The sequence below is a fragment of the Phyllostomus hastatus genome, unplaced genomic scaffold (assembly GCF_019186645.2).
Source record: "Phyllostomus hastatus isolate PE091 unplaced genomic scaffold, TTU_PhHast_1.1 phas_contig_152, whole genome shotgun sequence".
Taxonomy (NCBI): Eukaryota; Metazoa; Chordata; class Mammalia; order Chiroptera; family Phyllostomidae; genus Phyllostomus; species Phyllostomus hastatus.
In genome coordinates, this window is record NW_025333622.1 from 15,580,116 (window position 1) to 15,601,249 (window position 21,134).

General features: G+C 53.6%; 2 protein-coding genes across 12 annotated transcripts in view; one reads left to right on the top strand and one right to left on the bottom strand.

The window, feature by feature from the left end:
* CACNA2D4 (calcium voltage-gated channel auxiliary subunit alpha2delta 4) overlaps positions 1 to 21,134 on the bottom strand; it is a 126,136-nt gene that overhangs the window by 20,884 nt on the left and 84,118 nt on the right. The gene's annotated exons all lie outside the window — the stretch shown is intronic.
* LRTM2 (leucine rich repeats and transmembrane domains 2) lies at positions 3,906 to 20,047 on the top strand. Of its 2 annotated transcripts, XM_045830610.1 has the most exons (6): positions 3,906 to 4,231; positions 10,730 to 10,891; positions 11,376 to 11,517; positions 14,010 to 14,600; positions 17,619 to 18,098; positions 19,018 to 20,047. In XM_045830610.1, the coding sequence occupies exons 3-5, from the start codon at positions 11,451 to 11,453 to the stop codon at positions 18,071 to 18,073; spliced, it is 1,113 nt and encodes a 370-aa protein (XP_045686566.1). In that variant the 5' UTR covers positions 3,906 to 4,231; positions 10,730 to 10,891; positions 11,376 to 11,450; the 3' UTR covers positions 18,074 to 18,098; positions 19,018 to 20,047. The 2 variants fall into 2 exon arrangements, with proteins under 2 accessions (XP_045686566.1, XP_045686567.1); XM_045830611.1 differs by lacking the exon at positions 10,730 to 10,891.

A 21,134-nucleotide genomic window follows, 5' to 3' on the forward strand; every position in this document is an offset into this window, starting at 1 on the left:
CTCAAATTAACGCAATAGACCCCCAAGTGGTTTCCTTGCCCTTCATGATCTGTTCTTCACACAGCCATGAGCACGATCTTCCTGAAGATCACATCACGTCACTCCCTTGCCTAAAAGCTTCCCACTCCTTCCCACTGCTCTTTGAACAAAAGCGAAACACCTTTGTGATGTTGTGTGCAAGGCTCCAAGGAGCTGGCCCTGTGATGTCTCTGATTTCAGTGGGAGTCACTTTCTCCCTCCAACGTGCTAAACTTGTTCCCACTCCAGGGCATTTGCATCAGCTGTTCTCTCTTTCTGGAATGTTCTTCCCCTAGAACTTTACCCAGCTGGCTCCTTCTTGTCATCAGATCTCATCCCAAACATCATGTCTTAGAGATGCCTCTTCAGATAGAGCTGTCCTCCCCTCTGCTATTCATTCTCTACCTCATCACTCCTTTTATTTATCCTTTTATCTAAGCGATGTGGTTTGTTTATTTTATTCTCATTTATTGTCTGCCTACATACCATGGCTAACAGCAGGCAAAGGGTTGAGTTATGATCCCTAGCACATAGAATAGCACACAGAATAGTGGGGTGAAATAAAGAAATACCTGTGAATTCCATTGCGTCAGCCGCTTGATTGGGAAGCAAATTCTACAAGATCTCTTTGTCCCTTGCCTCTGGGGTTTGAGACCTTGCTGAGCTCCTTTTTGCTATACAGAGCTAGACTTGAATCCTAGAGATTTAGCTGTGCTGTGATTCCCTTGAAGACCTAGGAGGAAATCCACTAAATGGGGAATTTGGGTGGGACACCAAGAACTTCCTTATGATAGGCACTGTCAGATGCTGGCTGGTGTGGAATGGGGAAGGTGGCGAGGAGTACGGGAACATCCTCAACAACAAACCCACTGTGTTCTGCCAGGTTCAACGGCATGTACCCTTTGGCTTTAATCGTTTCAAATCATTCTGTTCAGCTCCTGCCTCACAACCCAAATAGTGCTTTTCCTCCCCAGACACTGAGAAAGCCCAGTCTTCTCTCCTGGGGTACCCACCAGGGCAGCTTGGGTTCCTGTTCTGGTCACTTGCTACTTGGGTTGTTAGCTATTGTCAGAGCCTTGGTGGACCTTCACCCGGGGCAGCGCCAGGCTGGCTGCCCTCCTCCAGCACCTCCTAATAAACCTACTGTGCAGGAGCTGATATCTCATGGCACTGTTCATAGGCAGGCTCAGTACTAACTCATGGTGACATCAGAAATCCAAGCAAAAGGGCCCCAGGGAATGTGAGGGCACACTTGGCCTTGGAGGGCAGCCTCCCCCACCCCTCATGGGGTGACGTGCACCCCCCACCCCACCCGCCACATGCCTCTGCATGTGGATCTTTGTTTTAGACCCTGACCTCCGTCCTGAAGGGACCTGCCACAACCTGACAGAGGAGAAATTAGACCCCCTATTCCTGGCCCTAGCCCAGCCTCGTCCCTCTCCCGCCTCTCTCTCGCCTGCTTCTCCACAATGATCTCGAGCTTTCTTCCAAAGCAGCTTTTCTTTAAGATCTCTTTGGCTGGCAGACAACCTAACAAAGAGCCTCAATAGGGCCACAGGCGGCAGACGGCTTATCAAGATGAACCTCCTTGCTGTGCCTGGGTCCTGGCTGTCACCTCAGTGCTGCTTTGTCATCACAGAAGGCAAAACAAAACAGCTGTGCATACACACACACTCACACTCACCTGCACACGCACAGAGGGATAGTGCCTGTCAGGGCCGTGATCCCGAGGAATCAGAAATTCCACATTTTTCCTCCTAGGTCTCATATCTACTTCGTCCTCTCCCTCCTCTGCCTGGATAACCCAGGCTGCAGACTGCAGCCTTAGGAGGGGCCACCTTGCCGAACACAGGGGGGAGTCTGCAGGTGCGCAGCGAATATTTGGGTCACAGAGTGCCCCTGCCGGGAGGGAGACCAGAGGCCTCGCCACCCCACTCTCCTGTTCTACAGGAGAAAGCCCAGGCCCCGAGTTGTCAGTTAATTAACCAGTTATTAGCTAGTTGAGCGATTTTCTCTGTTTTTCTTTTTCTTTTTTTGTGTTTCAGAAGTAATCTTTGATCTTTATTATATTTTTCCATTACCATTTAGTCCCCTTATTTCCCCCACACCCAGAGCAACTTTCAACTGGTGAGCCACAAGAATTTTTAAAACATGCAATACCTGACCATTTAGTCAGGGTCACTGACCTCTTTTTCCTTAGATTATCAAATAAAAATATGACGACAGCCAACAAAATAGGTGCCTGGTGTGAATGAATCAAAATTATACCTGTTTTTTTGCCAGATCAGTAAAAAATATATATTTTTTGGCGTGCTGCAGATTTTTAGTAATTAGTTTATGTGTGCCATGAGATGAAGAAGTTTGAAAATCACCGAGTGAGTTAGTGAGTGGCAGAGTCCGACTCTGCAGCCTCCGGGGCCTGGCTTGGATATCCCCTCCTCTCCCGCGCTCAGCGCTCGCTGGGGCGAGGCCGAGGCCCTCCTCTGGAACTGCTCACGGTACAGGAAAGCAGGCAAAGCCACCACAGAAAGTTGCCATACATTTTCTGTGATAACCACAGGGTGGCCTAAAGAAAGGCCATAGATCAGAGGAGAAGGTCCAGTCTGTGGACTAGCCAGGGAAACGTCACAGAGGAGGCCAGGCTGTGGTTTAGTTTTTCAGGGAAGCATTCCAGCTTCAGGGAAGGACACGTGTTCTGGGGCTGCAAAGTGGGAAGTGTGTTTTGGGGTCGTTGGGAGCATTTAGCCTGAAGGGCAAGATGCATGTAACATCTGTGTAGGTGAGGGGCGTTCTCAGGAGGTAAAAGGCTCTTCCCCCACCCTGGGACAGCAGCCCGGGCCCTCCACTGCGGTGTGGCCTGCAGAGCAGACAGAAAGAAGGGGCAGGAGTGTCCTGGTATTGGTGTCCTGAGTCAGGGGGCTTTCTCCACCCCCACCCCCAGTCCTGATGGTGAATCCCCCAGGAAAGAATGTGAAATGCAAGAGGGACGCTGGGATACCCCTGACACGTCCAGCATTGCCAGCATGCCACACAATCTGCCATCTGCTTGTCTGGCCAGCTTTAAGAACTGCAAGGAAGGGTCACTTCGGGGTCAATGCCCAGGCCATCAGCTTAGCTTCCTTTGCCTTTGGATCAGACACTGGCTGTCTCTTAGAATATCAGTTTCTCCAACAGTCTTCATCCTGATTGGTTAGTAAAGAGGCCTCTGAGTTCCTGAATACCTGCCTGTGTTCCTCGACTCAGGGCCCTACAGAGTGTGCCCATCAGCGCCAGCAGGTCTTGACATTTTGCTCCACTAAGTAGCCTGGGACTGTGGGCACTGAGGCTCAGTGACCTCTGCATGACTACGTGACCCTGGCTCCTAGGTAGGCTCCGAACTCCTTCTGAGGACAGCAGGCACATGGCCCCGCTCTGAGCCCCTCCAATTACCCTGCCTGAAATGAATGCCCCTTTGACTGAGAGAAGGGTTCAGTTTTTCCTTTTCCACAGGCAGGATGGGCAATGCCACCCCACATGTTTGAACAGGTGACAGACCCAGCTTCCCAGGGGGCCTCTGCCACCTGGGTCCTGACCCTCTTTCCCCAAAGGAAAAGGGAGAGAGGGGAGAGGCTGAGCCGGAGAGGGGGGCCGAGGGCGGGGAGAGCCTGGAGCAGAGCGGGGAGGGGAAGGAAGGTGGAGATGCATGGTAAAACAGCGTTTCGCCTCCCTGGAGTTGGGAGCTATTAATCCATAGGCCCTTTTTCCACTGAAATGTGAGCATTTCAAGGGTGAGCGCTGCCCTCCCCGGCCCGGCCGTGAGCGCCTCCCGTGGGTGCGCGCGCCTTGTGCGCGCGCTCCTCCGGCTGTGTGTGCTACTGTCGCTGTCATCACAGATGTACCCCCAGCTGTCACTCCATTGCTCCATCTCTTTGCTCGCGCGCGCTCTCTTTTCCTCTCCCCTTTCTTCCCCTCTCCTCTCTGTCCCTCCCTCTTTCCCTCTCAGTTTGTTATTGACCCAGCAGCCCTGTCCCCTTGGCAGCGGCGGCGGCAGGCATTCCTTCTCCCTGTGCGGTGCACTGCGTGCCAGGTCCCTGCTCCCGCCGGATTGGGGGCTCAGTGCCCACTGCGCTCTGCTTGGCGGTGCTGCCTGGGTTTCTCCAGGAATCCCAGGAGCGGCTCATTGGACAGTTTACAGCTACTTGATTTCAGGATCTCTAGGTCAGGGTGAAAGAAGGTGAGTGCTGTGCGTTGGTGGGAAGGAATAAAGGACTCGTGGGGGTAGAGGGTGGCTGGGGCATGGGGACTTGAGTCCCATCTTCGCTGGATCTCTTTGCCCTGCACAGACAGGTAGGTGTTGCTGCCCCTTGCCTGGGGGCAATGCTGGGGCTGGGGAAGGGCTCAGGGTTGGGCATCTGGGCGGCCCAGAGGTACACGGCACAGGGAACTCTGACCTCACAATGTTAGGGACCGGAGCTGGGATTCTGCTGGGGAGAGGGGGGCTAGGGAAGGACAGGTGGGAGGACGGCACTGCCAGTGCCAGATGACAGGCCTGTGTGGCATAGAAGCCAGTCCCTGCTGCACAGAGACAGCCACCAAGAACCCTGTGCAGTCTGCCCGCCCGGCTCAGCAGACAGCCTGAGGAACTTGGTTCTGTGGGAAGAAAGGTGCTGGAGAGAAGGCTTGTACAGAGCATGGTGGTGCAGGGTGGGGTGGTGGGCTGGAGGGCTGTGATGACTGAGGCCTGGGAACAGACCTCATGGTCTCAGCCTCTTTACAGGGTACCCCCAGTATGGGGCCATGGCCTCTGGGCGGCTGTCCTTGGACAAGGCTGCAGAGGAGCCTTTGCCTGGCTGGATGTGGGTCCACACAGCTGTGGGGGAAGCCACCCTGGTGGGGGTGTGGCTGGGAATGGATGAGGGAGAAGAGCCTTGCAGTTCTTCCTTGGTGAGCCCCAGGCCTTGCTCCCAGCTCACCTGGGGTTTAGTGGGGGTGTGGACTTAGCTTAGGGGGAGCAGGTAGTCTGCAAACAGGCTATGCCTACCTGGCTTCCCGGCCCAGTGGGTCATGGACACCTGAGTGGGAGCAGGACTGCCTCTCTCAGCAGCCCCAAGGTCCATACTGACAAGACAGAGAGAGGGTCTGACTGGGAGTCCCCACCTCCCACTCAGTTCCAGGTGGTTGCTTTGTCTCCTCCCTGAGCCGTGTGCTCTGTGTTTCTGGGGGTGATGGTGGTGAGATTGGCTCCTGGCTGTCAAGGCACGTTGGCTGTGACTCGGATTGACACTCTGCAGCTTAGATAACTACCTCAGCTGGGGGAGGGGAGGGAGGCTGAGCACGTGGAGATGGGCGGGGGAAGTCCAGCCTGGAGGGAAACCCATAGCAGCTTCCTGCTCTTCCCACCCCATCTCCTCACTGGCACAGTCCCTGGCGCTGCCAGAGAGGGAGACCAGGAAAGCCAGGTGGGGGTGGCAGGAGAAGGGAGGAGGTTTTTTAGGCAACTGATCTGCTTTCTTTGGGGTTTGTCTGGAAGCTGGGTCTGGGGCCAAGATAGCAAACCCTGTTCCATTTCCCAGGCACCTAAGCCAGGACTTGGGGGCTGCTTTGAGCTAAGTGGGCAGCATGCCGAGGGGGCAGGGAGTTTATGTAATGTCAGGGTATCTGGGGCACTCTGGGGTGGGGAAAGGAGAAGGAACTTAAGCAGAAGAAGTGTCTCCTCTCTTGGGGTCCCCTCCTTCTACACCCAGATCAGGCCTCCTTCGCCCCTGCCAGCCCGGCTCTGGCCCCAGAGCCAGGGCCTCAGTGAGCTGGCAGCTTGTTCACCAGGACTGACTTAGGGGCTTTTTGTTCCACTTCCCAGAGGGTCTGTTGGGGATGGGGGCTGCTTGACAAAGAAACCAGGTGCAGGAAGCCAGGGGTGAGAATAGGGCATGCATTTAAAAATGAACCAGAAGCGTTTGTCTGTTCCAAGTACAAATATAGAGAATTTGAAAAGCCTGCTTGTGCTGCCTGGGCAGCATGTGTTAGGGGCCAGCTGGCAGGGAAAGACTGAGAGTGTCTCCTGGCAGGGTCTGGGTGGCCCCGGGTGGAGGCAGCAGGTCAGAAAGCCCAGCTAAGCACGGTCCCTGCCACACGTGGCTCAGCTTGGGACGCTCTGCCATCCAGGTCCCTCTTTGACCCCCTGGGTCAGGAGGACACTGTCCTTGCAGCTCTAAGAAGTGGCGCTAACCCCAGCCCTGCCTCTCACTAGCCTGTGGCCTTCACCTCTCTGCAGAACAAAAGGGGTGCAGAGAAGACTGCAAAGGCCCTTTTTGCTTCTAGGTTCAGTGAGTCTGGTGCCGAGGGGGACCCTCTTTCTGAGTCTAGGTGCCCTGATCAAAGGGAGACATCAAGGAGGGTGTGCACAGCGGGGCCAGCATGCCTTCCTAGGGGTCAGGAACCCCAGGTTGAGGCACAATGGGCATTAACTGGCTGCGTGGTTTGGACACCTGACTTGGGGGCGTGAACATGCAGAAGCATCAGAAGAAGGGGCATGGACACCAGGCCTGTGGTGGGTTGCTTGGTGGTTTCTAGCTGGAGCCTAAGCCCACTTTACTTGGAGGATTAACCTCCATCTGTAGGAGAGGTGGCTGGGGCAGAGGCGTGAGAGGCTAGGGCTTAGAGTCATCCTAATCTGAGCATCTGCAGGGAATGAGAGCAGGGCAGGCTGCTCCTCCCCGTGGGTGCCCCCCCAGGGAAGTGGGTCCCACCCCCTAGGCTCCAGGGGACACTGCACCTACTTAGCTCAACAGGAGCATGTGGAACCTTCTGCTCTTCCTGCTGCCTCCTGTTCCATCACTGCCTTCCCACCCTGGCATCCCTGGGGCTCCCAGCCCACCCTCCTCACCTCAGCATCCCGCCCTCCACGAGAATGACCTCTATAAAGCCCCCTCCACTCTCTTGACCAGATCTTAGCCTCTGGAGCTTTTCCTGCTGCATCTGTGATATTTCTGGACAGAGGGCAGCGGGGGGTGGGAGGTGGGGGAGGGTAAGACCCGGCTTGCGTCTCAGTCTGGCAAGGCCCAGAGTAGGAGGGATAAGAACACGGGTCTGCTCAGCTCCAGTGAGAGAGCAAATGAGGAAACGCCCATTAACCGCAAGGTTCTGCACAAATGAAAGGTGGCATCTCCCTTTTCTGCCTTTTCCTTCCTGTATCAGGAACCTCTCTGTGTGGAAGTGAGTCAGGAGCAGAAAGGACCTGAAAACCTATAACGGCAGCTGAGTTAGGAGCTTTGTCACCAGATCACTCGGGCCCAGAGCTGCATTCTTCCATTACCTAACCTGTGGGAAGTTACTCAATTTCTTGTGCCTCAGTTTTCCTCATCTACAAAATGGTGTTAGTAATACCACTGTCCTCCTAGAGCTGTCATGAGGGCTAAGGACACTGTCCCCGGGTGTTTGCAGCTATGGTAATGGCTCCTCCACATACAGAGGCTCTGGAAGGAGGGGCTGTCGCCAGTGCCCTCTCCTCTCTGCCCAGGTCACTGACACCACCTGGTTGGTGCCTGGCTTCCACAGACAGACCAGCGTGGCCTCCTGGGGGTGCTAGGATCAGCTGGGAGAGAAGTGATCCAGCCCAGTGTTTCTCAAACTGGAATATGCATATGAATGGTGTGGATCTTGTGAAAATGCTGATTCTAATTCAGTTGGCCTGGGGCAGGGCCTGAGATTCTGCATTTCTAAGAGGTTCCTAGGTGAGCCCATGTGGCAGGTTCATGGACCACACTTTGGGTAGGAGCACTTAGCTCTGTGTTTCCGTTCCCAGGGAGTTCCCTACTTGACTGCTTTTAGCTCCTCGGCCCTATCCTGGTTCTCCCAGAAAAGCCCATTGGAGAAGGTTCCCCTTGCTCTCTGGTGTCTCTCTCTCTGGAACTGGGACAAAAAGTCTCATGAAGATTTGGAGCAGGTCCAGCATCTAGAGCCACGAGGCTGTGGGGCTTGGAGAGGAGAGCTTTCTGGCAGGGCCCCTGACTCTTTGTCTGCCCCCATTCTCCACCCTGGGTGGGGGCTGCCCTCCTGGATGGCAGTGGTTTATTCCAGCAGCCCATCAGCGCTTGCTGTAGCAGCTGCTCCCCAAGCTTCCTCATATAGGTCATCCCTTTCCTAATGAGGCTGGAGACTTCCAGAGGCGAGAAGAGGCCCTTTGGTTGGAGATGTACTGATGGACAGAGGCCAAGAGCTAGAATGTGCTGGGCTCAAGCCCATATCTCCGTAAGGGCCACTTTTCTGGTGCTCAAGGAGGCAGGGTCAATAACCCAGGGAACACAGGTCCTCCTCATGGACCCGGGCTCCTCATTCCTTTCACATTTCTCTAGAGATACCAGGGCCAACAGTGTCCTAACACCTTGCAAGATATCACCTGTGGGTCTGCATTGCAGAGACCTGCCTGACTTGCTTTGTATAGTGACATCATTCAGGGGACAGGGCATCAGGACCTGCCCTTGAAGCCACCACCTCCACGGAGTGGTGCTTGCTGGTCAACCCCTGGGCTCACTTCTTGGAGGACACTGAGGCCAGGCAAGGGTAGATGGGGTAGAAAGGAGTATCTGCTTGGAAGAGGAGAGGAGGCTCAGGTGGAAATAGGGCCTGGGCTTGGGTGAGAGGGGTTCTCCACCCGCTGCTTCCCTGCAGGAAGCTGGGTAGAGTGGGAGCTGATGGTTGGATTGGGTCCCCATCTGTGTGTGGGTGTGAGCAGAGAACACATCCTGGGGCAGGGATCAACCTGGAGGGTTTGCTATAGACCTTACTTCTAGGCTGGACGTGTCCCTGGACATCTGTTGGCTGGGGCTCTCAGGAACTGCCAGGCTTCTCACCCTGCTACCTGAAAGCTGGCTGCGAGGAGGAGTGCTGGAGGGCTGCCAGCAGGGCATCGTGTGTGCATGTGTGTGGGCATGCGTGCGTGTGCTAACACATGCCTCATTGCACGGCTCCCTGTGGGTGTGTGTTTGTACCACGTGCTGTGTTGGGAGCTCCAAGCACGTGTCTGGGAGCTGGGAGCCTGTGTGCACCCCACTCTGTGAGCACACAGTGTCTCCGCACAGGGGCCATGCTGGGTGACAGTCCCTGGGGAGTGCATGAGCAGTCAGGCTCAGAAACCTGCAATTCCATCCCTGACCTACTTGTGACCTTGGGCAAGTTAGTCATTGTCTCTGTGCCTTTGGTGGGCACTGACCTGCTCTAATACCGTGTGGGTGCTGTGAGTTTTTGCTATGAAAGGTTCTTGCTGGAGTAAAAAATTGTTCTGAGGGTCTGGACCTGAGGGACAGAGAGAGGGTGGACACTGCTGTCTGTGACAGAGGCCTGTGAGGTGGTGTTTGGGATCCCTCCCTGCAGGGAGCTTCTTGATGGTCCACTGGCCTGGGCAGGCTCAGGAATGCAGCTTGTGCTTGGGAGGACGGCAGTTGGCCCACGTGAGGTTGGTGGGACCAGTAAGAGGTGTTCCATAGGCCTGCTGTCAGCTGCTGGTATTTCCTCACATCTCTCTTGGGCTCAGGTCCAAGCTGGGCACATTCACCTGAATTATCTTGAAAGGTAATTTATGTGCTAACTATAGTAAATGTTAACTCTCCTCCCTTAATTAGATTGGTCTTTATAGGAATTCCACCTAATTAAGTACTATAGTCATCACTTTTAGAGCTAAGATAACTGAGGCCCAGAGAGTGTATGCTGGTTGTTTAAGGCTGCACAGCCAGGGACTGACCTGACGAGGATTTGAACCCAGCACCCCACTGGCCTGGCCCTGGGGGAGCAGCCAGGGAACAACACCTGAGCTACTCCAAACATCCACCCCACACCTCAGCCCAAGTCTTGGGAACTGTCCAGGAGGCACTGTGAGGACCAGGCTGCTGCCCACACCACACATCTGTACCCAGTTGTTGAGACACACTGCCAGCCACCATGAGGCCTTCATAACTGAGCCTCCTGATGTGGTGGAGGGGGAGAATGAAGATGAAGCCAGGAACAGGCAGGGCCCCTCCTGTCCTGAGCAGGCTGCCCTTGCTGGGAGCACAGCAGAGAGTCCCGTGGGGCTGCCGTGTTCTCAGCGCATTCTGGCACCCTGCAGGAGACAGCTGCAACCAAGGGGGTGGGGCAGAGACTTGATGACAGACACCTAGAGCTGCGGCAGGACCCTAGATGCCTGCGGGAAACCCTGCTTCACCCAAGATTTCAGCAGCTCTTTCCACCTCCTCAGCTGTCTGCTTAACTCTGCCACTGGCTTCTTGGGCTCCCAGAATTAACCAGGCTTGTGGGAGGAGAGAGAGGGGCTGCAGTGAAGAATCACCCGAGGATGAATTAGACAACCAAGAAAGGTCAAATTCCAGGAGGCAACCAGGAGCAGCGAATGACAGGACTGTGCCTTTGGGAGCAGGAGGGGGCTGGGCTGTTGGCAGAGTCTCCCTCTGCCCCACCATCCTGTTCCCCACCTTGCTCTGTGCTAGCTGTAGTGGCAAGAACCACAGTTCCCTTGTCCACCCTCTGATGGGGCTGGGAGCGAGGAGGAGGCTCTTGGCTCCTTCTAAGGGCTGTTGGCCAAACTGGGAAGGAAGTGGGGACCAGAGGAGGGCCTGTCTCCCACTTACGAGTCATTGGATTGGGGCAGGCAGGTCCTCAAGGCCCTCTCTTCTGTGCTCTCTGGAAGAGAAACCTGCTTTGACATCTCACCTCTCCTCCGTGTCCCTGTCTCCTACTCAACCAGCTGCTGCAGCATGAAGCCCTGAGCCAGTGAGTCTTACTACAGACCAGCTGGCAGACACCAAGCTTTGCGACTCTCACCTCAGGCCAAGGTGAGGGGAAGCAGGGGCCGCCTGGCAGCAAGAGCACCTGAGGAGGGCCTGCTCCCTGCCTCCTCGGGGCCATGGTAAGAGTGTAAGAGCACTGGTGGGGCTGTGACCTCACTGTGCTTGCCCAGCAGAGATGTCCCTCAGTTTCTCCCCTGTGACACAGAAAGGCCATATGGCTCTGAAAACATTTCGGAGACCAACACACCACAGAGGCAACCAGAAGAGGAGAAGGGCTGGGGGTGGGGACACTGGGGAGAGTGTGGGGTAGTTCCTGCATCCACAGCGCAGAGCTCAGCACTGTGCCTCAGAGTGAGGGCTCCCGGGTTGCCTGAGCCCCTGCCTGCTGCCCCCATCACCCCAGGGAGATGGAAGCTTTCCTAAAGTCTCTGCCCCCTTAGTCCTCTTCTTCCCCCCACCCAGGGAATCGTAGCTGGGAGCAGGAGAGGGAATGACAAGGAGTGTAAAGAGACACCGGGGCCCTCTCTCTAACCCCTGGGCTGGATGGGCCTGGGGCTCAAATGCCTGCTTCTGTGGAGCGCCTTCTATTTCTCTCTCTCTCAGGACTGACCGGCGGTGCATACCAAGGGGCTCCTCTGTCCCCAGAGGTGCAGGGCTGTGAGAGCTGTGGCATTCACCATGCTGGCCCTGGGCAGTGGCCCTGAGCAGAGGACCAGGCTGGCCCTGCAGTGGAGGCAGATCTCTTGTGAGTATGGTGGGGTGGGGCAGGGTCCGGGTGGCGGGGTCAGCCTGGCCTGCAGTGAGGCATCCTGGCTGCAGAAAGGTTTAGGATCTCCTGGTGGGCCCAAGGCCGGGCTCTGGGAAGGCAGGGCTTACCCTGTGCAGACCCGCCATGCTTCTGATATCTGTGGCAGCTAAAGAAAGGGTCACTGCTGAGAGCTTTAGTGGTTAGATCAGGAGCTGGAGGCCATGACAGATGATTCTGTCTCCCCAAGTTGGTCTGTTCTTGAACCATGAAGTCCCCCAGCCCTGCCAATGGTTCCAGCTCCTGTGGCCCTGTCACTGTAAAGTGGGCCTCCCTCTCGTCTCACTGGACTACCTGCTGGGTGAACCTGGAGACCTCTCTTATGCCTCTGTCTTCCCAACTCTAAAATGAGGGCAACTCGTGGGCTGTTGGGATGTGGTGCTGGAAAGGACCTTAGGCCGGGTCCAACCCCTCCTGCATGTGAGGAAACAGACCCTCCATTACCCATAAGGAAACTTACAGAGCTGCCAGGGTAGAAGAAGCCCCAAGAATTCTCTTTGTACGAGCTAAAGGGACAAGGTCAGTGAGGACCAGTTTGCCCAAGGCTCCATGGTAGGAGGCAAAAGGTGGTCCTGAGGGACATACTCTGCCTGACATCCCCCCTCGCACGGTCAGCCCGGCCAGGCAGCTGCTGAACACAGGTGGCCTGAATTATTCACCATACGAGGGTGGCTGATCCCCGAGCCACTCAGATCCCCTTTCAACCTCATTCTGGCATCACTCAACACCTCGCAATACAGGATTATGTTTTCTTGTCACTAGGACTTTTGTGCCACTCAGAATTTCTTGAGGGTGGGGGAGGAGTGGCTTCTAGGTACATAGAATCTTTTGAGAGGGGTGCTAGCTAGGTTGAAATTTTTTCTCAGGAATGTGAAGTCTGAAGAAGGTTGATTTTTATATGCACAGTGCAGGGTGGTGTGGGGCAGCCTAACCTGGCAGCAGGTGGGCTCAGAGTGTGAGGAGGTGAGAGGGAGCAGCAGGTGCCTCCACATGGCCAGGAACGGTCTCCAGTTGGCTTCCATGCCGAAGCCTGTGCTCATTTCCCCTAGAGGCTCAGGTGTCAGCCTTACAGTGTGTCTCTCAGCTGTCATCGATCCTCCAGTCAGGGGAGGGACATAAGTCCATCCTGTTCTTCTAGTTCTGCCCTTTGGAACACCAGATAACCAGACACCTACCAGACTAAAGAGCATTCCAGCCAGGCACTCAGGGTCAGGTGGCTGCTGCTTCTCTGGGTGAAGCCACCTAGGCTATGAGCTAGGGCTGGACACTTCCATTGCTTCTTGGGCTGGGGCCTTTCCTCTGGGCTTCTTGAGGTTGACTTGGTGAAGCTGAGCTAGTCTGAGCTCATCCCTTTTCCCTTTCACAGTGAGCAGGCTTCTCTGATATTTAGGAGGACAGTTTGGGGGGTTTTTCAGTCACTCTTAGAAAAGTCTGCTAGACAATGGAACCAGCTACCCTTTTGTGATAGTTCTCTGAGGCCCTACCTCTGCTCCTGGCCATTCTGCTGGGTTACTCAGAAGAGTCTTGGGTAAAGCATGGGACCACAGAAGGAATGCTGTGAACAGATCCATTCTGTAGAAACTACCCTGCAGCCCTTAGGAACAGGAGCTCAGGCTATGATAGGCATGAATGGCTTTAGGATGAGAATAAATATGGAACTTGTCTTAGGCCTTATGATTTACAGTGGCCTGGGCACAAGTGCTCTCCAGTGGGAAGTGGAATTGTGTGTCTCATCCTCATCATTTGCACATTGGTCTCTAGATTGGACCCTGGGTAGGCTGGGCTCCTGGCTGGTCCTCACCCTAAGTCACTGGTCCCATCTTGGATGTGGGACTCATGCAGATCTGACACACTGGGGGGGTTGTTGAGGGGCAGGTTTAGAGTGCACCTTTGTGCTCTCTCCCTAATGTGTGGCATGTCTCAGCCTAGTTCAGCTCCAGGTTGGGCTGGGAGTGCAAGGGGACGGGGCAGTGTGCAAAAAGAACCTTCTCCTGGCAGTAACACTGAGAGAAAAACACGGGAGCAGGTTTCCCAAACATCCGTATGTCCTTCACTTTGTCAACATCTATGGTGTCAGTGGGGCCCAAGCTCCTGAAATGATCCGCCGTGGGCTGCCACATGAACTGAAGCATCTTTGTGGACCAGCACTGCTTGTCCTCTGGACTCAGGCCTGCCATTCTGCAGGATCACATTCCACGAAAGTGATTCCTTTGCCAGATGTGCTATGAGGCAAGGATCTCTACTGACACCATGTGATGTCCATTAATACAGCAGGGTTTGTTAGTTATCTTTTTAAGTGTGTGCATTGATTGTGGCTTGGGTCAAAGGAGATAAAGGCAAGAAGCCACTATGACATGAACTAGTGAGGAGGACTAGAGGCAGGAGGTGGTAACCCCCACCTGTCACTTTCCTTCCACCTGTCTGTCCCCCAGGGATTGCCTGTTGGATCACCCTGTATGCTGTGGAGGCCCTCCCTGCCTGTCCTTTCTCCTGTAAGTGTGATACCAGCAATCTGGAGGTGGATTGCAGTGGCCTAGGCCTCACGATTGTGCCCCCAGACTTGCCTGCTGCCACCCGAACCCTCCTGCTCTTGAACAATAAGCTGAGTGCCCTGCCAAGCTGGGCATTCACCAATCTGTCCAGCTTGCAGCGGTTGGACCTATCCAACAACTTCCTGGACCAGCTGCCAAGCTCCATTTTTCGAGACCTGTCGAATCTGACAGAGCTGCAGCTACGCAATAACAGCATCAGGACCCTGGACAGAGACCTGCTGCAGCACTCGCCCCTGCTCCGCCACCTGGACCTGTCCATCAATGGCCTGGCCCAGCTGCCCCCTGGACTTTTTGATGGGCTCCCTGCTCTACGCTCCCTATCACTACGCTCCAACCGCCTGCAGAACCTGGACCGGCTTACATTCGAACCCCTAGCAAGCCTGCAGCTGCTGCAGGTTGGGGACAACCCCTGGGAGTGTGACTGTAACCTGCGAGATTTCAAGCACTGGATGGAGTGGTTCTCCTATCGAGGTGAGCACAGCCAGCCTTGCCTGGGTGTGAGGGATTGGGAGCGTCACCTGTGGTCCAACATGTTTCCTGGAGGCTGAGCGCTGACTCAGGGCTAAGGTCATGGAGAACGGGGGGCCTTGCCTCTTCACCAGTCATACTGAAGGAGGCTCAGCCTTGCCTCCAAATGATCAGCAGGGCCGAGGCCAGGATGATGGTCTCCCTCCTTTCCCACTGTTCCTCTTTCTTCTCTGTGTTTCCCTCCCCACCCCCTCCATTCTCTTCTCTTCTCTCTCTTTTTCAGCATTTAAAAAAATCATTTATTTATTAGAGAGAGAGGAAGGAAGGGAGAAAGAGAGAGAGAAAGACTGATGAGAGGGAGAAACATCAATCGGTTGCCTCTTGTACATGACCCAACTGGGGATCAAACCCGCAACCTAGGGCTGAACCCACAACCTAGGACCAAACCTGCAACAACCCAGGCATGTACCCTGACTAAGAATTGAACTGGTGACCTTTTGCTTTGTAGGACAATGCCCACCAACTGAGCCATACCAGTCAGGGCTCTTTTCTCTTTCTTTCAGATTGACTCACTGTTGCTTCATCTCCCTTCATAGGTTTCATGAGGGAACTTGAAGACACAGGATAATGTTTCTCTGTGTCCCATTAGGTATGGCTCTGGGATTCTCTGGCATGATAGAAGGAAGAAGAAAAACCACCTTTGTTTATCTAAATACAACAATCTCTTAAATACCCACAGTTTCAGGAGTGTGGAATATCATTTAAATCCAGATAAAACCAAATTTTTATTTTGATGATGATCTCAACTCTCTCTCCCAAGAACTTCTGTTATCAAAGCCTTTAGTAAGAAGTCAAATGGCTTTGTTTTACTTTCTTTTCCTCCCCGCTTTTGTTGACTGAGAAAGTTCTATGGCTTATGAAATGATTAAATAAAATGGAAAAGGAGGGCAAAGGAGTAAGCATGGTGGATAAAAGTGCCAGATCTGGGTTTGATGTGTGGCTCTGCCACCCACTAGCTGTGTGATCTTGAGAAAGTTGATTCATGTCTCTGTGTCAGTGCCCTCATGTGTAAAATTGGGGTGGATGACAATCCTCATAGAATCATTGTGAGGATCAAATAAACAACACATGTGAAATGTCTTAAAAAGTGCTCAGCATAAATTAAGTTCTCAGTGAAACTTACTTATTTGCTCATTTGCTAGTAGTAGTCATAATATTAAATGGGCTTAATAAGATATATTTTGGTGCCCAGCACAAAGTAGAAGCTTAATGAATATTTGCTGAATAAATGAATCAATATCAAAACTTTCTGGGGAAAAAATGCTAACATTTTTCATCAAAGTCTCACTCCTTTCATTTCATACCCAGTCACAATCTCAGTTATTTGCACAACATTCTTGTCTTAGTTATTAAAACACTTTACACACTGTACAGTGCCACAAAATGTTAGTCAGTATGGTAATTTCTTCCATTTTCATAACTGGGGAAATAATAAATACTTGCATAGTACCCAGTTTATAAGCATCTTGTCATGTACATTATCTATCTTAATCCTCAAAGCTCATTGAGGTAGCTTTCTTATTTTACAACCAAGAAAGCTAAGACTCACAAGTAAATACATTAAGTAATTTGCACAAGATGACATAGCCTGGATTCACCCCCGGGTCTTTGGAGGAAGAAGATAAGGTTGCCTCTGTGTCCACACCCAGCTCCTGCTTATAGAAAGGCAGTCCTGGGCATATTTCACTGGTTATAAGACTTGCCAAGGCCACCTAGGCAGTCAGCATCATGGGGTGGGGGGCAGGGGAAGGGAGGAACTAGAGGCCAAGTGCCTTCAGACCCAGACCGATGTGCTATCCCTAGGGAACGCCCTTGCCCTTTCGTCAGTCATCAGGAACTAAACTCTCAGCACGAAAGGTCATGGACTGGGAATGTATGTTTTCAGGAATTTTTAATAGTAGAGTTGCTTTCAACCTTGTACTCCTTCAAAAAAACAATCTTGGCTGTTTTCATCAGGATCCTGGGAAAAGATTGGTGTCTATTGGACACAGGGCTGGGAGATGCACTGCAGTCTGTTGCCTGCATCTAGACTTCACTGGACCCAACTGTGACCTCCCAGGGCACGTCCAGGCTGCTCATTCTCCAGGGCTGTTCTCTTTCTTGCCCTCCTGTGTTCTGCATCTCCATGCCCCCATGGTGGAGCAGGCTTCACCATCGTCATAGTGAACCTGTGCACTCATTGCTGCCTGTACCCCACCCCCCAACCATTAGTACTGGTCCCTCTCCTTTGCCTGAAAAGGTCTTCTGGATTCCCTCCCAATATGACTCTGCACTCAGATATGCTAAGGTTGTGGTGCTGATGGGGCCACTGGATTGCTCTAAAGAGGAAAAGAAAAACATTCTCGCCCAACACTTTTTATCTGTACTTGGGGAGGTACTCTTAGGCAACCAAAAGGTCCTACATGGCAGAGTGGTGGTGTTGGCAATGGCTTTGGCTTTTGACTTTTGTGCTTTTTGTGAGGAAGGATCCCTGGAGGGGTAAGATGCTGTGTGGAGCACAGTGCCCCGGGCTTGCATACAGGTGGTAAGCAGGCAGATTCAGGGGTAAGGAGAAGAGCAGACCTGTGGTCTGGCAGGGCTCTTGGCTCTCTCTTTGCACTGACAACTCTTTCCTGAGCACTACATGTGTCAGGATTGTCTTACCCTGTGGGCCAGTGTGACTCTAGAGCAAGTAAACATGACTGAAATGGTTGTGTGCTTCTCTATAAAATGGGAATCATAACAATATCCATTTTCTATGGCTTCTTCATGGATTAAAGGACAAGATGTATATGCCTCACTGACCATAGATGCTAGTTTCCCTCCTCCCTTCCTCACCTATCTATGTTATCCCAAGGCTGACTGCATTACTGATAGAAACTAGAACTTCTGGGCCTTCTGTTTCTGGGACCTGGTGATGGGGAGAGGGAGTCCAGCTTCTGGATGCCTGGTCACCCCTTCCTTTTTTCTTCCCCAATGTAGGAGGGCGCCTAGACCAGCTTGCCTGCACCCTACCCAAGGAGCTGAGGGGAAAGGACATGCGCGTGGTCCCCATGGAGATGTTCAACTACTGCTCCCAGTTGGAGGATGAGAATAGCTCGGCTGGGCTGGATAGTCCTGGGCCACCCTGCACCAAGGCCAGCCCGGAACCTGTGAAGCCCAAACCAGGTGCCGAGCCTGAGCCCGAGCCCAGTACAGCCTGCCCCCAGAAGCAGAGGTACCGGCCAGTGAGCGTGCGCCGGGCCATTGGCACTGTGATCATCGCTGGAGTTGTCTGTGGCATCGTGTGTATCATGATGGTGGTGGCTGCTGCCTATGGCTGCATCTATGCCTCCCTCATGGCCAAGTACCACCGAGAGCTCAAGAAGCGCCAACCCCTTATGGGAGACCCGGAGGGCGAGCATGAGGACCAGAAGCAGATCTCCTCTGTAGCATGAAAGAGCCCAGCTCCACCTGGCCCAGGTAGGAAGGGCAAGGAGAACTCATGGAAACTGCTTCAGGAAGGGCCAGCCCTTCTTTCTGTCATAGTTCCCAACTCCACTTCCCCCACAGCCCTCCAGAAACCCAGCCACAGTGTGGACTTCCCATCACTGGGGAAGCAGCCATTATGCTGAAGGCTCCTGCTGATGCCCCTTTCTGGGCCACCAAATCTTTGGAACACCTGGGGGATCTCCCTGAACTTCTGGCCATAGGGAAGAAAGAATGCAAGTGGAAGCTTCTGGACTAAGCACTCCCCTTCCTGCCCTGGGTGTAGTCACAGCTAGGTGACTTTCCATACCTCTTGTTCAGCCCTCCTCATCTGCATTTAGGGGCTGGGGAGGAAGTAATCTGAGAGTCAATAGTCCATTTCTGTGACTCTCTTCTAAGCCAGAGAGATATTCTTAATCATCCATAGTGTGAAAATTAGGTCCAATTTTCAAGAGCTGGTACTCATGTGCAATCATACCAACCCTGACATCTGGATCTAGCACAGTGCTGTGATTATAATACACTCCTGTGGCTGAAGCCATTATCTCCCTATATCTGCTAGAAACCACACTGACTGCAGTGCTCCTGGATTCACTAATTCGCTTTCACAAACACTCATAGCATCACTGGTGAGATCACATCAGTTGAAAAGATCTCACACACATGCACACGCACAGCCACATGGAGACAGAGGCTATGAGAACTCAGGGAGCAGAAGCATGTTCCCTCCTCGGATCTCTAGCACTCAGAACACAGAACTTTTGCTTGCTTTACTGTAATCTTCTCAAGTCCACGGGGGGAGAAACCCAAACTGACAACACAGGATGCCTTTGAGATCCTCTAAAGTGGGCCAAGTGGATGTGCCTGCCTGTCACCATGGTAACCCTCTCACCTGTCCTGCCGGGTTTTCCAGGGACACCAGCCCAGAGGCCTTGAAGCTGCAGCGCGTGTGGATGGCAGCCTCCTGAGAGCCAAGGGAGCCTAATGCATCATCACTGCCAGCCCCATGGGGATACCCACCACTTCCACTCCTGTAGCCTGCAGTCCAGGAACCATTGCTCTGCGCCTCTCAACCCTCCCTCTCCAGAACCTCTGGGCCTGTGACCTCGGATGGGGCCTTGGTCATGCTCTGTGAATGACCAGTGGCATCTTGGGAAAACAGGTAGCCTTTGCTGAAGTTCACTGCCTGCCAACATCTCCCACACAGACACAGGAGCAGGGCCAGGACTGCTGCGCTCTGCTCAGCGGCTTCAGTGGTGGGGCGCCCTTTCCCACGGTTTGGTTTGCTCAGTCTGTCATTGCCCCTGGACTGGGCTCCAAACCAGAGCATGAGTCACAGGTCCTGTTTGTTCTTTGTCTGAAACTACACCAAAGGGGGAGGGATACCTGCTTGCAGGGCGGTGGGAGTAGCAGTGAGAAGAGAGCTGTGTAGGGCCCGGGGGTCACTGTTCTTTTTTCTAGGTCTGCCCCTCCTCATGAGTCTGATGCAGGACACTGGTTTTCCCATGACCCACAGAGGGCAGGAGACATCGGACTGGGTTCTGGCCCTAAGGCTGGGAGGGAGGTTCTCAAATGGTGGCCCAGGAAGAGGTTGCAGAACACTGAGGCCCAGCGTCTGAGGAAGGACAGCGCAGGACTGGGCAAGACCAGCTTGCCTTGTACCCCTCAGCACTTCTATCTCAAAGAAGAGCATAGTGGGGGAGCAGGGTAGGAGGGGGGCAGAAAGGCCTTTGAGAAGACCATTCTCCACCAAAGGGGGTGTAGAGGGAGCCCCAGCACAGGCTGCTAAATGCCCTCCCTGGGGTGGGGGCAGTCTTCCTTCTTTTGGTTTGCCAGCTTAAACCAGATCTGAGGATTGCCTAAAGGGAATGGGGGGAAGGTTGGATGTTGTCAATGGTGGTATCTCCATCTTGAGATGGAAGATTTTTAAAGGCAAAATTATATTTCTGGTTTGTTGTTTCAGAAGACCAATAAAGACTGTATTTTCCTATGTATTTCCTGGATTCCTTGGGCGGGAAGGGGATTTGGGTGCTGGGAGAGTGGCTGCCTGCCCCCTCACCTCTCAGGCAGCTGCGCAAAGTGCTGCCAGACGTCACCCCAATGTTCAGAGCTTCCTAGACAGGTGGCAGCCTCCCACCCATGGACTTGCCTTGGGTGCCACCGGAAGAGATTGAAAGGCTGAGTTCTGGGTTAGAATGGGCCTATCCCCGAGTGTGGTATGTGCTGGCCTGGCGGTGGGGACACGAGCCTCAGGCTGGTTTCACTGGGTGGCAGTGAAGTGGGTGAGACCTGTCACTGCTCTGTGCCCTGCGGGTGCTCATCCACCCTGGCTTAAGTGAAGCCACTTTGACAGGCAAGGACAGACCAGGCCCATGTGGCAGGAAGACATGCATCTGCTCAGAGGGACTTCCCTGTATAATGGAGGTTGGGGGGTGCTCCCTATGAACAACTAGGGAACTTCCCTGTGCACTGGGTTTTATCAGCTGCAGTGAGGTTTGGGAGGTCTGCTGACCTGAAGGAGGAGCTCCGTTTCTTCTATTACCATCTTTCACTTCCAAGACTGACTTCAGGGACAGGCAGATGACACTCTGAGCTTACAAATACGGTCTCTCTATCTCAGCAGGCAGGGAATCAGGATTATGGACTGAGGGGCTGGGAAGGGGAGACCAGGAGAGGAGATGGGGGAGTAAGTGAGGTCTCTAGGGTTTCTTGGCCACCCCAAGCACTAGTGACCCTCTTCTAGGCCTTGGCTGGCCTCTGGCTGACCGGGCCTGGGCTACACGGTTCATTAGTCTATTTCCCAGCCTTTCTTTGGAGGGTACTCCAGTGAGCCAGGAGTAAACCCCCAGGGAGAAGTAGACCATCAGGGTCCCCATTTTGGGGGCACAGCTGGACTCCTGGTAGAACTGGGCTGTTCCCTTTTCTAGGTGGTGATGACTGTGGGGCGTTGCCTTCCTGTAGCCCTAACAGTTATAGCAGACTTGAGTGCCAAGTCTCCCCCAAGCCCCACTGCAGAAGCAGAGGACAGGG